The sequence below is a fragment of the Sciurus vulgaris genome (assembly GCF_902686455.1).
Source record: "Sciurus vulgaris genome assembly, chromosome: 1".
Classification (NCBI taxonomy): domain Eukaryota; kingdom Metazoa; phylum Chordata; class Mammalia; order Rodentia; family Sciuridae; genus Sciurus; species Sciurus vulgaris.
The window spans coordinates 123,676,470-123,693,267 of NC_136461.1; the positions used below are offsets into that span (position 1 = coordinate 123,676,470).

Sequence of the window (16,798 nt, forward strand, 5' to 3'; positions counted from 1 at the left end):
TTCTAGGTCTCCTCTTGTCTAGTATGCCAACAGGCACACACGATATTTACAGCTCTTCCCAGTTCTAACAGATCTATTATTGTCCTGTTCTATTAAGACAACAAGACTCCAAGTATGATCATCAAAGTCCCATCTGGGCAGCAGGAAATCTCTCAGAAAGCAGTCCCCTGGCTTATAATTGATTTAGTTTGCTTTAGTTTGGGAACTGATTAGCACAGACAGAATGTGCTAACAGTTTGACTTCTTAAGACCCCCTCAAATCCTAGGAGATTTTCTGATCCCAGGCATCTGGCAAAGGCATCTCCAACCTTCTGTGTCTGCAACTTCTTAGTCCTTGTTGTTAGGATCTCCAAGGATGAGGAGAGGGGAGGCAACCTCCTCTTGTAGTCTGGTCTATTGTTTTGCTATCCTGTCACAACACCATGTCTTTTATTGTATTTATGGTACAACTTCTGAGTAAGATTCTTAGGAAGCAGATGAATGGGACACAGCCCTGGTCTTGAGTCTAGAAGGGAAAAATGAATATGTTCAATGCTCTGGGCTCAATACCCTGAGATACAGGTACATGGAGTGTTCCTAGAGTGTTCCTGGCAGCTGATGGCAATCTCGTCTGCTTAGACCAATGCCCATTTCACCCTGATTATTCCTAGACAAGTGTGGAGAAACAGAGTTTCAGTGTCCAGCACCAGCCACCTCTTAAAAAACAGCTAAAAGTTATCATTAGCCCAATCTCTCCCTCTGGCTAATCCCTACTTTTAGGTGATGTATGGCAGAAAACAGGCAGCTCCTTTGCTCCCTGCCTGCTGGCTCACAAAGGAGTATAAGAGCTGCTCCGGCAGGCCATGGTCAGGTCCATCCTTTCTGTTAAATGCCTTTGTACCCCTCAGCAAGGCTACCTCCCCAACTCCTACAGCAGCCTGGAGAAAAACAAGCAAACTGTTGACTTTTTTTTTTTAATTTAGCTTTTAATTTTTTATAGACTGCATTTTGATTCATTGTACACAAGTGGAGTACATAATTTCATTTCTATGGTTATACACAATGGAGATTCATACCATTCGTATAATCATACATGTACATAGGGCAATGATGTCTGTCTTATTCCACCATTTTCCATACCCCCGTCCCTCTCATTTTCTTCTACATATTCTAAAGTTCCCCCATTATTCTCTCATTCCCCACCTCCCACCCCCATTATATATCTTCCTCCACTTATCAGGGAAAACATTTGGCCTTTGGCTTTTTGGGCTTGGCTTATTTCACTTAGCACAATACTCTCCAATTCCATCCATTTATTTGCAAATGCCATAATATTATTATTATTTATGGCTGAATAGTATTCCATTGTGTATATATACCAGAGTTTCTTTATCCATTCATCTGTCGAAGGCCATCTAGGTTGGTTCCACAATCTAGCTATTATGAACTGAGCTGCTCTAAACATTAATGTGGCTGTGTTACTGTAGTTTGCTGATTTTAGGTTCTTTGGGTATGAACTGAGAAGTGGGATAACTGGGTCAAAAGGTGGGTCCATTCCAAGTTTTCTTAGGATTCTCCATACTGCTTTCCAGAGTGGCTGTACCAATTTGCAACTCCACCAGCAATGTAAAAGTGTGCCTTTTTCCCCACATCCATGCCAACATCTATTATTGTTTGTGTTCTTGATAAAAGCCATATGATCCTCCCAAACTGAATCAGAAAGACGTACACAATCTAAACAGATCAATTTCAAGCACTGAAATAGAACAAGTCATCAAAAGCCTACCAACCAAGAAAAGCCCAGGACCAGAAGGTTCTCAGCTGAATTGTACAAGACCTTTAAAAAAGTACTGATACCAATACTCCTCGAAGTATTTCAGGAAATAGAAAAGGAGGGAACCCTTCCAAATTCATTCTATGAGGTTAGTATCACTCTTATACCAAAACCAGACAAAGACACATCAAAGAAAGAAAACTTTAGACCAATATCCCTGATGAACACAGATGCAAAAATCCTTAACAAAATACTGGTAAATCAAATACAAAAATATATTAAAAAGATAGTGTACCATGATCAAGTGGGGGTTTATCCCAGGGATGCAAGGTTGGTTCAACATTCAGAAATCAATAAATGTAATTCACCACATCAATAGACTTAAAGTTAAGAATTACATGATTATTTCAATTGATGCTGAGAAAGCATTTGATAAAACACAGCACCCCTTCATGCTTAAAACACTAGAGAAAAGAGAAATGTAGGAACATACCTCAACATTGTAAAGGCTATCTATGCTAAGCCCACAGCCAACATCATTCTTAATGGAGAAAAACTGAAAGCATTTCCTCTAAAAACTGGAACAAGACAGGGATGCCCTCTTTCACCACTTCTATTCAACATTGTCCTTGAAACACTTGCCAGAGCAATTAGACAGACAAGAAATTAAAGGGATACAAATAGGAAAAGAAACTAAAGCTGTCACTATTTGCTGATGACATGATCCTATATTTAGAAGATCCAAAAAACTCCACTATAAAACTTCTAGAACTAATAAATGAATTCAGCAAAGTAGCAGGATATAAAATCAATATACATAAGTCTAATGCATTTCTATTCATAAGTGATGAATCCTCTGAAAGAGAAATTAGGAAAACTACTCCATTCACAGCAGTGTCAAAAAATAAATAAATAAATACTTGGGAATTAATCTAACAAAAGAGGCGAAAGACCTCTATAATGAAAACTATAGAACATCAAAGAAAGAAACTGAAGAAAACCTTAGAAGATGGAAAGACCTCCCATGTTCTTGGATAGGCAGAAATAACATTGTCAAAATGGCCATTCTACCAAAGGCACTATACAGATTCAATGCAATTCCAATTAAAATCCCAATGACATTCCTCTTAGAACTAGAGAAAACAATCATGAACTTCATCTGAAAGAACAAGAGACCTCGAATAGCCAAAACAATCCTGAGTAGAAAAAGTGAAACAGGAGGTATCACAATACTAGACATTAAACTATCCTACAGAGCAATCGTTAACAAAAACAGCATGGTATTGGCACCAGAATAGATAGGCAGACCAATGGTACAGAATAGAAGACACAGAGACAAAACTACATAAATACAGTCACCTCATACTAGACAAAGGAGCCAAAAACATACAATGGAGAAAAGATAGCCTGTTCAACAAATGGTGCTGGCACAAAACTGAAAATCCATATGTAGTAAAATGAAATTAAACCTCTACCTCTCACCCTGCACAAAACTCAACTCAAAATGGATCAAAGACATAGAAACTGAACCAGAGACCCTGCACCTAATAGAAGACAAAGTAGGCCCAAATCTTCATCATGTTGGCTTAGGATCAGACTTCCTCAATAAAACTCCCAAAGCACAAGAAATCAAAGCAAGAATCAATAAATGGGATGGACTCAAACTAAAAAGATTTTTCTCAGCAATGGATATAATCAAGAATGTGAAAAGAGAACCTACAGAGTGGGAGAAAATCTTTTCCACATGCACTTCAGATAGTGCACTTATCTCCAAAATTTATAAAGAATTTGCAAAACTTTACAACAAAAATACAAAGAACCCAATCAATAAATGGACCAAGGACCTGGACAGACACTTTACAGAAGACACACAGGCAATTAATAAATATATGAAAAAGTGTTCAACATCTCTAGTAATTAGAGAAATGCAAATTAAAACAACTCTAAGATTTCATCTTACTCCAATTAGAATGACTTTTATCAAGAACACAAACTGTTGACTTTTGAAACACCATGATTGTTTCCCCATGTGATTGGTGTAGGTTTGCATAGGAAGAATCTATTTGTTCTTCAAGACAGCCACTCAAATGACTGGGGCCTGGTGTCCTGGGCCAGCACCAGCATTAGGTTAGCAGCTCTCTGTATTTACTGCTTGTGTCAACCTGCTCTGTTTTCTATTTGGTGCTTGGTTTCTGAAAACTTCCAAGAAATTTCATTTGAAGACAGTAATGATGAACCTAATCCCAAATACTGAGCAAGAAAATATTCCCTGTGATGCCAAGGAATTATTCAGTGCTTTTAGAGAATCCAAGAAATAGAGAGGAACAGGGATGAAGAAAAATAAGACTTTGGTACATTGATATTAAGCAGTATGGTGTGTGTGTGTGTGTGTGTGTGTGTGTGTGTGTGTGTGTGTGAGAGAGAGAGAGAGAGAGAGAGAGAGAGAGAGAGAGAGAGAGAGAGAGAGAGAGAAAGAGAGAGAGAAAGAGAGATAGATATTAAGGACCTGGTCACTGTCATCAGGGGAAAGGAAGAAAAGTGGTAAGTGGAGAAACTAGCTCAAGAAGCAGCCATCTCTATCTCATGATCCCACTGCCTCCTAGAGGCTATCTCCCCTGTGTCTGCTCCTGGAAGGAGGATCAGTATCAGTCCTTGAGTTTGATACTGTGCTAGGATAGAGCTCAGATCTCCCTGCCCTTACTCCTCACTTATAGAACCCTACCCCTCCCATTTGACTGGGCCTCTGTTATAGCTGAAGAAGTCCAGGGAGTAAGGCAATTTGTTCCTTATCCAGCAGCTCATGAAGATCTGCTGGGGCAGATCATCAGTCTCTGGACTCCCATACAGGGTGCTTTCCTTCAGCCTGAGTTCATTAGCTGGGATGTAGTGGACATGAATGTACCCTCTTTGTCCCCAGTTCCCACACCCTATCGATAACAAACATAACAACCTGGCAAAACTATTACATCTAGACTTGAGGAAATGTTCTCTTTGTGTTTTGTTTGTTTGTTTTGGGGATGCTAGAGATTGAACCTAAGGGTATTTACCACTGAGCCACATCCTGGCCCTTTTTATTTTTTATTTTGAGATACGCTCTAGCTAAGTTGCTGAGACTGGCCTCGAACTTGCGATCCTCCTACCTCTCAAGCGGCTAGGATTGTAGATGTGTGCCATCACCCTGGTTTCCCTTTGTTTCTGAACTTTGAAATGCTATTAAAATGTGAGCATCTTAATGTACTTGATGTACTTGAGTGGAAAGATATGTGAAAATGTTATAAAGCCCATGGTGTCCCTTGGTTCTTTCTTTCTTTCTTTCTTTCTTTTAATTTTGTAAGAAACAATACATTTTATTTTTCTGACACCACATCTCTGGAAAGTGGTTTTGTATCAAATTTAATGGAGGTTACACAGAACATTTTAAACATGGGATGGGGAAGAAAGGGGAAGGACCACAAAATAGCTTTTAGCATCTGTTCTACTCCCACATTAATCAAATTCACTTTTAATTTTTATTAGGAATTTCTAATAAAAAGAGAACAGAAAAAGAGGTCAGCAGGGAAGTGTATGCTGGGGGAGAGAAAGGCTGAGGGAAAATAGGCCAGAGGGCACTCCCAGGGCAGAGTGCTCCCTGCCAGGGCAAGGAGGATGCTCGGCATGGAACGTGAGACTTCACTGGAGTTCTTTCCCCCAACAGAACACCAGGTATTGCAGCTGCCAAAGGGAAGAGGAGTGGAGGGAAGCAGAGGGTCACTAGTTGGGGATGAGGGAAGAAAATAGCTAAGATGAGAACGGTGGGGAGAAAACATGATGGTGGGTTTGTATATCAGTAGAGACAGCGTTGAAGAGCACATGAAGTGAAACAAATGAGAGGACATTGTCCTTGATGTCACCATTCCCTTCCCTGTTTTCCCTACAGGCCGCCAGCTCACGGGAGCTGAAAGAGCATCCACTGCCACTGCAGAGGAAACTGACATAGATGCAGTGGAGGTCCCACTCCCAGGGAATGATGTCCTGGAATTCAGCCGAGGTGTGACTGACCTGGATGCTGTAGGAAAGGAAGGCACCTCCCACATGGACTCCAAGGTAGGCAGGATATGGCCCATCCAGGTGACCTGCTCACATGTTCCTGCTGCCTCCAGGAGTGACCTGTGTCACAGCCTTAGCCTCAGGTCATTGTTGCCTTCTTGCTCCACAGCATGTGGCAGTGATGGGGCATATTTCCTTGCCTTTCAGAGAGGCCACACTTTTATAGATTCAACTCATTGTGCCAACATAGGCACTGCTGTGTGTCAGAATGCCATGGAGCTCCTTTTTTTTCTTTTGTTTTTGTTTTTGTTTTTTGTTTTTTGTACCAGGAATTGAACTCAGGGACACTTTACCACTGAGCCATATTACTAGTCTTTTAAAATTTTTCTTAAAGAAAGGATCTCCCTAAGTTGCTTAGGGCCTCAATGAAGTGCTGGCCTGGTTTTGAAATTGTGACCCTCCTGCCTCAGCCTCTGGAGCCACAGGGATTACAGGTGTGCACCACCGTGCCCAGCTTGTGGAGCTCCTTTCTGATGTGTGTTGCCCTTACAGGATTCCATGCATTGGTTGGTTTATTTTTTATTTTGAGACAGGGTCTCACTAAGTTACCCATGTTGACCTTGAACTTGTGATCCTCCTGCTTCAGCCTCCTGAGTCCCTAGGATTACAGATGGTCACCACTGCAGCTGGCCACACTGATTTATTTCCTCTTTCTCCCTGCACAATCATCTCTGCACAATATTTATGCAAGGTTCATCCTATCACACCCACATAATACACATAACCCCCTGTGGCTCAGCCAATGGAGCCAAGTATATTTGGGCATCCTCTTCCAGCTTCAGTGACTACATGCCTTTAATACTACTCTCAGGATAGATATCTTTCCTCAGATGAAATGACTGAGGCCTTGAAGAGCTCCTAATATGATCCAGATAAAAAAAACTAAGAACTCAAGGCTAAAATTAAACCTGAATACAGCTAAAGTTAAACACACACACACACACACACACCAAAAAAAAAAAAAAAAAAAAAAAAAACCAGAAGGAAAATTATTGACCAACAGCACTACTCTTAGATTCCAGACAGCTCTCGCTGAATCATAGACACCTCCTTCCTTATCTTTCATAAGCCTTATTTCAAGTGAAGGTTTTTAGACCAATTCATTAAAAGGAGAATACTTTGTAGTTTGGAAGGCAGTGCCTGATGTTCTCTTTGGTACCCAGTTAGTCCTCTACAAGGGGCAATAGCCCTCTGTCCCTGGGTGCCTTCCTCTTTCTTGTCTGAAGAGGGACCAGCTACAGGATGGCCAGAAACAAAATGTGTCTTCCTGTTGTTGAACTTTTAGTCATAGAAAACTGTTCAACAGGAGGATAAACCAGAAACTTCTGTCATCTGACAGAGGATCTCTCCAGATCATTTGTTTTAATGTCCAAACTTTCTTGGTGATTCTCACTGTAAGTGGAGGCAGTGGAGGGCTGAAGGCAGCTGCCCCTCACCTGGCTTCTTTCTTCAGTTTCCAATTCATGAGAAACATCTCAGACCCCAGAGGAAGGAAAGAATAGAAACTTCCTCTTTCCTGTTCTTATGGTAGTGTGGTAGATAGCTAGGTTTTATAGAAATAGATTCTCCTAAGTCTGGAACTTCAAGTAACTCAACAACAGGGTATAATTTGAAGTAGTGGATTGAAGATAGGACTGTATCACCTGCCTGTCGCTCATCCTGTGGGACCAGTTACTGAGGTGTCCAGATATAATTTCAGACTGTGGGTCACCCTCAGGCAGTGACATTTCTTCCCCAGAGCCCCATTTACATTCCACTCAAGACATAGCATCTCCAGCTCATGGGTTGTAAATGAGTCATTTTACTCTGCCTGTGATACATGTCATGAATATTATAGGAAAGTGAGACCCCCAATGATGGCTCCTGTCTATGTGTCATGTCTTCTTTTCAGGTCTCACCTCATCCTCAGGAGCCCACACTGACAGCTTCACCCCGTATGCTGCTACCTTCTTCTTCCTCAAAACCACCAGGCTTGGGCACAGGAACGCCGTTGTCCACCCACCATCAAATGCAGCTCCTCCAGCAGCTCCTCCAGCAACAGCAGCAGCAGACACAAGTGGCTGTGGCCCAGGTTCTCCTCAGCCTCCTCCCTACTTCACAGGCTCCACTCTCATGGGCTTGATGCACCTTCCCTAGCAAGGGGCTCAGGGCAGGTTTAAAACCTAGGGAGCCATAAGGATTGCTCATGCTATTGAATCATTGCTTGTTAGGGAATCAGGGAGGTGGGGAGGAAAGGGGAGAGTTGGGGGTGCTGTTGAAATGGAAGGGCACATTTTGATTTTCCATGTATCCCCGGCTCTGAGTTGGGCTTGGCTGGCTTGGCTGAATATTGTTGGAAAATGACTTCAACTTACCAAGGGAAAAAATGCGCACAATTCCACCCCTCCTTTCCTACCTTGTTTTCCTGGTATTTAGGTTAGGAAGGGATACCTCTGGAGTCAGGACAGGTATGACTTTGTGATACTACTCTTAAAACAACTTCAAATATAAATCTGTGCCAAACATCCTTCCAAAGAGTACTGCTGGCATCCCAAGGTTTCCAATCCTCCATTAGTGATTCTACTTATTCAAAGCAGTCCTTTGATACAGCGTTGGTCTTGGAATTCATTATATGGGGTTAAATTTACAGGAATTTAGATAGATTATTTGATCCATGATGAGAACTGTCTTACCCCCTCAGAATTGAGGTAGTGTTTATGCACTGAAGGCTTGTTGAGCTACTGCTACTTGGTAGAAGAAAGTTGAACTAATTACTCTTGCTACTTTTAGCTTTTCATGGAGGGCACATCCTCCTAGGAACCTTATCTGTACCATGGGTGATCAGGGACTGGTGAAGATTCATCCATTCATTCTATTTAAAGACTGAATCCTGAAGTCAGAGTCAGACAGGACCAAAATGGGTGGCTGAAGATAGGTGGAGGATATGGTGGTCAGGGTTTGGCAGAGTTGATGAGAGATCTAGGAAGGAAGTGGTATGCATCTGCATTCCTAAATCAAGCTTGGTCAAACTGATTGCTTAGATTTCCTACATGCTAGAATGAAGGGAGCAGACTACTTCAAGGAGTACTTATTGATCCTCATTGTATCTTCCACTTACTCTTCTCCTGGTTTCTGGGTGGAATGAGTCCTCCAAGCAGAGCTCACCTTTCCAATGGTACATCTTGAGGAAGCACTGGCAGCCTAGCCATATCAGATCTGCTATGACTTGGCCTTGAAAAGAACTTGTAACGATCTCCACTGACCTGGGCATGTGGCACCAGTCTCATGGGTGATTTTGCACTAGGTTTCAGGAGAGTTGAAGCAGTGGGATCACTGCTAAGGTACTAGATTCTCTTAAAAAATACTGACCATGGAAAATTCTGATCAAAGGATATGTGGTGGTTGGAGGAAGATTTACAAGTGTTTCCAAAACAGTGACAGAGAGGAGGGAATGTCATTTGTGGCTTCTTGTATTTGGGGAAAAAAGAAAATTTCTCTTTGTCAGATAAAAGACTTCATCTCCTATGGTAAATGATGGTGTGGAAGACTGAGGATCCCCTTCTCCTTAGCATGATGGATGACAGGAGCACAAAGCCTGAGCGCTCCAGCACTGGGTCCATTCTGAGTCACATCATTTCCAAAAGTTTCCTATTGAATACAAATCCATTCTCCAACCATAATTCTTTTCCCTTTCAGCATATCAATTGCCAGAGTAATTATTTATCTAAGGGTAGGCTCAAGCATATTCATGATATTGTTAGAAAGGCATTTGAATTTGAAGTCACTGCTATGTACTAAAGAGAAACTATTTGCAAATGCATAATCTACACACAGTAAGAGTGTTGTGGGGAGTAAAAGGAAGCACTCAATCTGCAAAGCAATAAGACCTATAACTTATTATAGGTCTATCTCAGAATGAAATCTGATGAGTGGTCTTCTGGTATAAAATCAAATTTCTGTCTCAATGGGACATCCTTGCTCTGCCCTGTTCTAATTGCCTCTCTTCTGAGAAGACAGTGAGTCTAGAGGAAGGGAACAGTATAGTGTTTGGGATTCATTCATTAGCCGGTTTTAGTTCCAGGCACTTCTGCAGGCTGGGAAGCCTCAGTCTCTCATTCATTTGGTAGTGCCCTGCTTGACTCTCAACTCAAGCAGTGACATGATGAAAAGCCACAGAGCATCCACGTCTCATATTGGTACAGTGACTTTGGGTAGTGTAATAGACTTCCAAAGTCTACAAATAAGACAGGACCTTGAGATCATCTGCTAGCTGCTTAAGCATTTCTTCTACCCCTCTCTACCATACCAATCAGTCAGTCTTTGACCACCTTCCTTCTTCTTTTTCTGCCCAGGAACACAGAAACACAACACACAACACACTAGAAAGCTGGCTTCTGACTCCTGGTCCTGCAGACAGATTCAGTCCTAAATTGGTCTTCAGTTCCAGGCTTCCCTGCACTCTTTTCTTCCTTTCCCATTTTAGAATTTGGTCTAAATGCTTTTTGTTAATATCCAAATCCTTGGATAAAAACAATTATATAAGGTATGTAGGTGAGTTACTAAGTATGTCATCTTAGTGTTTTTCACACTTTTAAATAATCCAACTACAGTGTGCTTGGTTTCTCTACATAAGTAGGAGTGATTTCCATTTCTAGCATGGAATCAGTTTTACTCATTCTGCCAGACTCTATCGCCTGCAAACTGTGAGATTTCTGTCTTTCTTCATTAAAATACCAGCAGTACCCAGAATTTCAATGATCAAAACTGTGACCTCAGCATTTCAGGTGGGAACACATTTTCCTTTTGTGTGGGCATGTGAGCTCTCCTATGTTGCTCCTGATCACAAGGATCAGGCTCTGGTTTTTTACAGACACTTCTTTTGGTCACTTGTTATGTTATTTATGTTCCCTGCCCGATTGTTCCTAGCCAGTCTAGTTCTGCTCTTGCCTTTGGGACCAGACTTAGGTCTCTTTTGTAGTGTTTTGATTTGGTCTAAGACCTCAACTTCTCCCAGTTTCATCCTAAATTCATTTAGAGCTGGTCTTGAGGGGCCTTCCCTGGCCTTAGAGGTATAGGAGCAAAGGTGGTATTCAGCCAACTCTTAAGTACTTCCCAGTCAGTCATCAGTGTATAAATAGTGAATTACCTAAGTCTCTCTGACCACTCTACTCAATCCAGCATGAGCCTTGCCTGGCTGCACTGGCTCTCTGCTTTTAGATGGATCAGAAGTTCAAGAGTGTGAACATGATTATAATCACACCTTGAATCAAACCTGGAATGTAACTAATGTCTGCATGGCTGTAGCCTACATGGCTCCAGAATTGATCTGGACACTGTGGCTAACTAAACAGCTAAGTAGGCCAGATCTGTTAACAGTTTGCCAATTCCTGGCCCAGCTTATGGGAAAATGTTAGTGCAGCTTAGTATTGTTATTTAAAGATTTCTCCTCTACCTGCTGCCACTTCTGCTTGTTTAGGAATCAAGTAATTGATTATTTATGCTTTGCAATCATGTGTGCTTGTAGTTAGACAAACAGTGCTAAGAATGCTTGGCATCCCCACCCCAGGCCCTAGATTTAGCATCTGTCCTTGTTGCTTCTCCCAGTCCCTAGCACCCTGGTGTGTATTGTCCAAGTTCCTGCCTCATGCATGCTGAGACAGCGCTGCCTGCCTCTGCTTCTTGTGTGTCTGGTGTGGGGTGGGGGGGGGGCGCAAATTGCTCTGGTTCTTTCCACTGCCATTTCCATGTGCCTACTGCTCCCTAACTTCAGCCTGGCCCTGCCCCCACTTCTGATGGAGGAGCTGGAGTCCAGGCAAGTAGGCTAGAAAGTGAGCGGGGCAATGGTCTGATGTGGCTGGGTGGGTTGAGGGCGGGTGTCAGAGTTTGGGGAAGCACCACAGAGCTGGAGGGTGAAGGGTTGAACTTATACATGTTATGCTACGGCCAGAACGCAGACCTGGACACTAGCATGAGTGTGGCCTTAGTGCCACATGATTGTGTTGCCTTTGTCATTGTCTTAGTCTGTGAGTAGAACAGTCATTACCGAAGTTGACATAACTCTGGAAAGAATACACTAACATATTCCTTTTCAGAAATTGATACAGACTACCTTTGTGAAAGGTATTTAATTCTTTGCAAGGAAATTGTGTTAAATACAAATAAACATCCCATCTGGGAGCAGGGATGGTGCTTTCTGCTCCTGTCCTATGAATAGGGAAGCAAAGCACAGTGAACCATAGCACACTGTCCAGACCAAGGCTGGAAGTAATGCTCCTTCACTTCAGCATTTCAAGTTCAAGTCTATATATACTTTGCCTAAAAAGTTAAAAGAAGTCTGGGCCATTTTGACCTGACTTGGATTCTCTTGCAGCACAGACTGCCACAGTTGGAATTTTGAGCCTCATACTTTTTGTCACTTTTGATGGCTGCAGAAGGAGAAGGGCTCATTAGTGCTAGTTTTGGGCAGTGACAGCAACATGTATTTTTCACATTCTCAGGGTTTAAAACACCTGAAATGGTATAACTCTGTTTGCACACGTAAAATTCTTATTTAGGACAAGGAGAACTCAAGTTCAGGAGTGTATTCTCATGACACTTAGTGCCAGGGGATTTGCAATGGCAGCATTTGTTTCTAGGATCTTCTTTTGAAAGAGTGTTGATGGCACTCCACCATTGGAACTTGGATACCTGCAAAGGAAGCTTCCCATTTCTTTCCCCCTGCCTTCTGCAAACAGGAACCACCCTTTTGTCCTGAATCCTAATTCTCAGAAATCACAATGGGTAACTGGGGACTCTATAGCAAGTGGCCCCTAGTACTGGCCGCTGTGTCCTTCTTGATGTGGAATCAACTGTACAAGCCCACAGCCAGCCCTCTCAGTTGACAGATGGAAAAGCTAAAGTCCAGAGAGAAATGAGTTACCTGCAGTTGGCTAGGAAGTAACTGACAGACTCCAGCATTACAGCTCCTGGCCCAGCACTTTCAAAAATGGTCTGTTGTGTTGGGGTGTTCAGATTGGGATGCAGGAATCTGAGCATAGTAGCATGTGTGCAGGGAGCCCTTGAGAGATGCCAGTTAGTGAAATATAGGATTCTCTGCTATCTCTGTTTATATCCACTGAAAAATTTGTTCCATATTTCTACCTGACAGTTACATTTGGTTCCAAAGAAAGTAGAAAATGAATAATGAACAATCCTATTTGTTCAGTAGATTCCTTTCAATTATACTCCTTGTTTAAATAAGTAGCAGAACTCACAGGTGGAAGGTTGAGCTGGCCTTTCCTCCCGGGGCATGTTTGAGGGCTTCTTACAGCAGTTACCCTCTTCCTTAGAACCAGTAGGATTTGGGAGACTCTCAAGAGACACTTTTCCATGTCTCATTTACCTAGGACCATAAAGGTTTAATAGCCTCCTGCCATCTGGTATCCAGATTAAAATGTTATTGATACTTCTTCTGTTCAGACCTTCCCTCAGTTTATATGAAATAGCAAATAAAGCTGACATCTTGACCAAAATCAACCTTAGCAACTCCTTGTGGAGGACAGATTTACTTTAGATTCCCTAGGCATCATCTTCCTGGGGGAAGGAAGGGCCCAACCTCAGGGAGCCACAAATGGAAAATGGCAGCTAATCTCATTAGTAGCTCCATTTAGTTAGAAGCAGAGCTAACTACAAGGTCAGTTTCTCAAATCTGGATGAGAGAGAGGCAGCCACTATACCAAATGGCATTATTTTCTTGGTATTGGTTCCTGGAAGGGGTAGATACTGGGAGCCAGTAAGTCCCTTACTCACACTGTGAGAGAGTGATGGTCTTTTACTCCCTGACAAAATGTGATTCTCTGGAGCAGTTGTTTTCAGAAATCTAGAGTCTAACAAGAAAATCAGCTGCCTCCCTTCCATCTTTTTCCCCACTCTATACCAAACCTACCCTCTGTGTCTTTGTCCACGTCATGTTTTGGTTCAAGAGTTTGGTCTAGATCTCCAAACTCACTAGTTGCCTTCCTTAGGGGCCTTCTGAAACCCTCTCTGGAGACTCCTTATCTACTTTTTAGTATAAGAATCACATCACACGTGTGGACACACATTATTGGCCTTGTGACTCAGTTTCTTCAAACCAGAAGCCTAATATAATGCTTCCTACTGAGTTTTATCTCCACATGAAGAGTACACACTAAGAATAGGCAAGTAGGTACCACTGCCCACTGAGTGTGCAATTGCTGGCTGCTGTATCATAGAAAGTTGTGAATTGTTAGATTTGGTATAAACATCCATCTCAGCCTTTTAAGGGTTGCCAAAGAGGCCCTGTTATCAGTCACTCAGCAAACATTTGACTTCTTCCAGGAAGAAATCACTACCCCAGGTGTCTCCATAGGAAGTAACAAGAGAACAGACAGTTGGGCAGAGAAGTTGGCATCCACAGACATGAGAAGGAAGGCTTTATTACAACCAGTTCACTAACTTAGTGCTTCCAATTTCTTGTTATATTTGTGTACAAGGAGGGGAAAGGAAAAATTACATGTGGTTGTTGTGACACTGTTTCTTAGCAAGTAGGTCAATGTATCAGTTTTGTTTTTTAAAATACAAGATAATAGTATCTCCCTCAACATGGTAATGCTATGTTGTGTGCAGATGGCATTCTCACAGCAGGGATAGATGGTGGCTAGTGTATATGTTAGGATGTGGCCCTTTCCTGTCTCTTGTCCTTGTTGTGGGGCTCAGAGTAGTACCTGAGTGATACATCATGGCCATCCTACCAGACAATCAGAGAGATCCACAGGGGCAGTGACCAAGTAGCTTTTGGCTCCTCCTCCCAAATTATAAGCTCAGGTGGCTACTTCATTGTGAAAGAGTTTGTCTTGAGTTGAATGTGGAGGGCATCTCTGGTCCTAGCCATCCACTGGCAACTCTCATTTGCATTCATGTCCCTCTCTTCTCTGTCCTGTCTCCTCTCTCTCTTCCCTTCCTCCTCCTCTCTGCAGGTTCACTTGCTGAAGGATCAGTTGGCTGCTGAGGCTGCGGCTCGGCTGGAGGCCCAGGCTCGCGTGCACCAGCTTCTGCTGCAGAACAAGGACATGCTCCAGCACATCTCCCTGCTGGTCAAGCAGGTGCAGGAGCTGGAGCTGAAGCTGTCAGGACAGAACGCCAGTAAGCCAGTGCTCTGCCAAGCCACATCTCCCTATGTACAAGCTCTGGAAAACACATGCTATTTTCCCTAAAGCTTTGGGGGATACTTTATTAGACCCCTGACTTTGCTCTTGTATTCCAGCAGAAAATAGGCAGCTTTGTTTATCTTGTCAGTATACTACATGAATTATAGAATTTCAGGGCCAGAGCAAAGTTTGGCTGCCCTCAAATCCAGCAGCCTGACTTGGCCACATGCTCTCTATTTGATGAAAGCTCAGGCATTGTATATCCTAAGGCATCCCATTTCTTTCTGAGAGGACTTTTCCAATCAAAATACACTGAACACCTAATAGGTGTCATGTTCTCTGTGAACTCTGTGGGAGACCTCAAACTGTTTAATAGTTGACTCTCTGCATGCATTACAAATTTCACAACTCCCTTGCATAGAAAAATCTGACTAACATTATGTCCACTTAATAGATAAAAGGAGCAGAGCAACTGGAGAAACAGCTTTGCTACTCAGTGGTGGAAGTTGCCTGGCACTTGGCCTAATGTGCTACCTGTACCCAGACACCTCCAATCTGGGCTGGAAAGCAGTAATGGTGGTGCATCGCTATGCCTTCACCTTGGTCTTACACATGGGTTGTATGCATTCACAGAGTCCATGTTGGCTGCAGACCAACAAATATCCACTGATCACCTATTGTGCCATTAAACATGTGGTGCATGTTTTATGTGAGCTCATTTAATCCCTGTGGTGGTAGATGTTGTTCCACTCATTTTATAGAAGAGGAAAGAGACTACTAGAGGTTAAGTAACTAGTTCGAAGTCACAGGACTAGCAAGGGGTGGAGCCCAGATTCACATCCAGGTCTAATTACAAAATTAATGTTTTTCAAACTATACCAGTAGTTCCCCCCAAACTATCCTGTGAGCTTTTTTAAAAAATGCATATTACTGGGTCCCCATCAGTAGGTCTGGGGCTGGGCTTCAAGTCTGTCTGTATTTATTCACCCAGGACTTTGTAAATAGTGGTCAAGTGCTCTACCACTGACCTATATCCCTAACCCTTAAGTCTATTTTTAAAGGGACCCAAAGGCATGAGCTGTGAGCCCCTGTACTTCATTACTCTGTATGCCTCTCTGGATGGTTCAGATTTATATTTGTTGAGACCCTGCTCTTTCCTAACTAATGCTGATTTACAAGGTTCTATAAAGATTTCTGCATGCTTTTAGCATGGTTCTCTGAGTGGGTACCTTTTTCCTTGCCATTAATCCCATTCAAGTCACTCAGTAGCCTTCCCCAAATCATCACATGGTTCTCATTACTCTGCCTTTACTGCTCTCAGGAAGCCCCTGCAACTAAGTGTCTGGTGTTTTGAGGGTGGGAAGAAGGGATTACATATGTTTAGCCCAGCCAGGTGCTGCAGTATTAGTCAGAGAAGGACCCTGCAGGGGCTCAGATTGTAGGGAAAGGATGGCTTCCCAAACCAGAACCTAGCCTGATATTGCATCTCCTTTCCTTCTTGTCTCACTGCAGTGGGCTCCCAGGACAGCTTGCTGGAGATCACCTTCCGCTCTGGAGCCCTGCCTGTGCTTTGTGATCCTACAACCCCCAAGCCAGAGGACCTGCACTCTCCGCCATTGGGCGCGGGCTTGGCTGACTTTGCCCACCCAGCGGGCAGCCCTTTAGGTAGGCGTGACTGCTTGGTGAAGCTGGAGTGCTTTCGCTTTCTCCCGCCCGAGGACACCCCACATCCCACCCAGGGTGAGCCGCTCCTGGGCGGCCTGGAGCTCATCAAGTTCCGAGAGTCAGGCATCGCCTCGGAGTACGAGTCCAACACAGACGAGAGTGAGGAACG

General features: G+C 43.0%; 1 protein-coding gene across 8 annotated transcripts in view; it reads left to right on the top strand.

Moving 5' to 3' along the window:
* LOC306659173 (uncharacterized protein C1orf226) overlaps positions 1-16,798 on the top strand; it is a 332,178-nt gene that overhangs the window by 296,544 nt on the left and 18,836 nt on the right. For 7 of the 8 annotated variants that reach the window (XM_079136582.1, XM_079136583.1, XM_079136587.1 and 4 more), the window contains 4 exons: positions 5,670-5,836; positions 7,731-7,910; positions 14,794-14,959; positions 16,477-16,629. In XM_079136582.1, the coding sequence (XP_078992708.1) occupies positions 5,670-5,836; positions 7,731-7,910; positions 14,794-14,959; positions 16,477-16,629 (666 nt within the window). Of the gene's footprint in view, positions 1-5,669; positions 5,837-7,730; positions 7,911-7,980; positions 11,631-14,793; positions 14,960-16,476; positions 16,630-16,798 lie in introns of those variants that run through there. The other variant, XM_079136589.1, reaches the window with a different exon arrangement.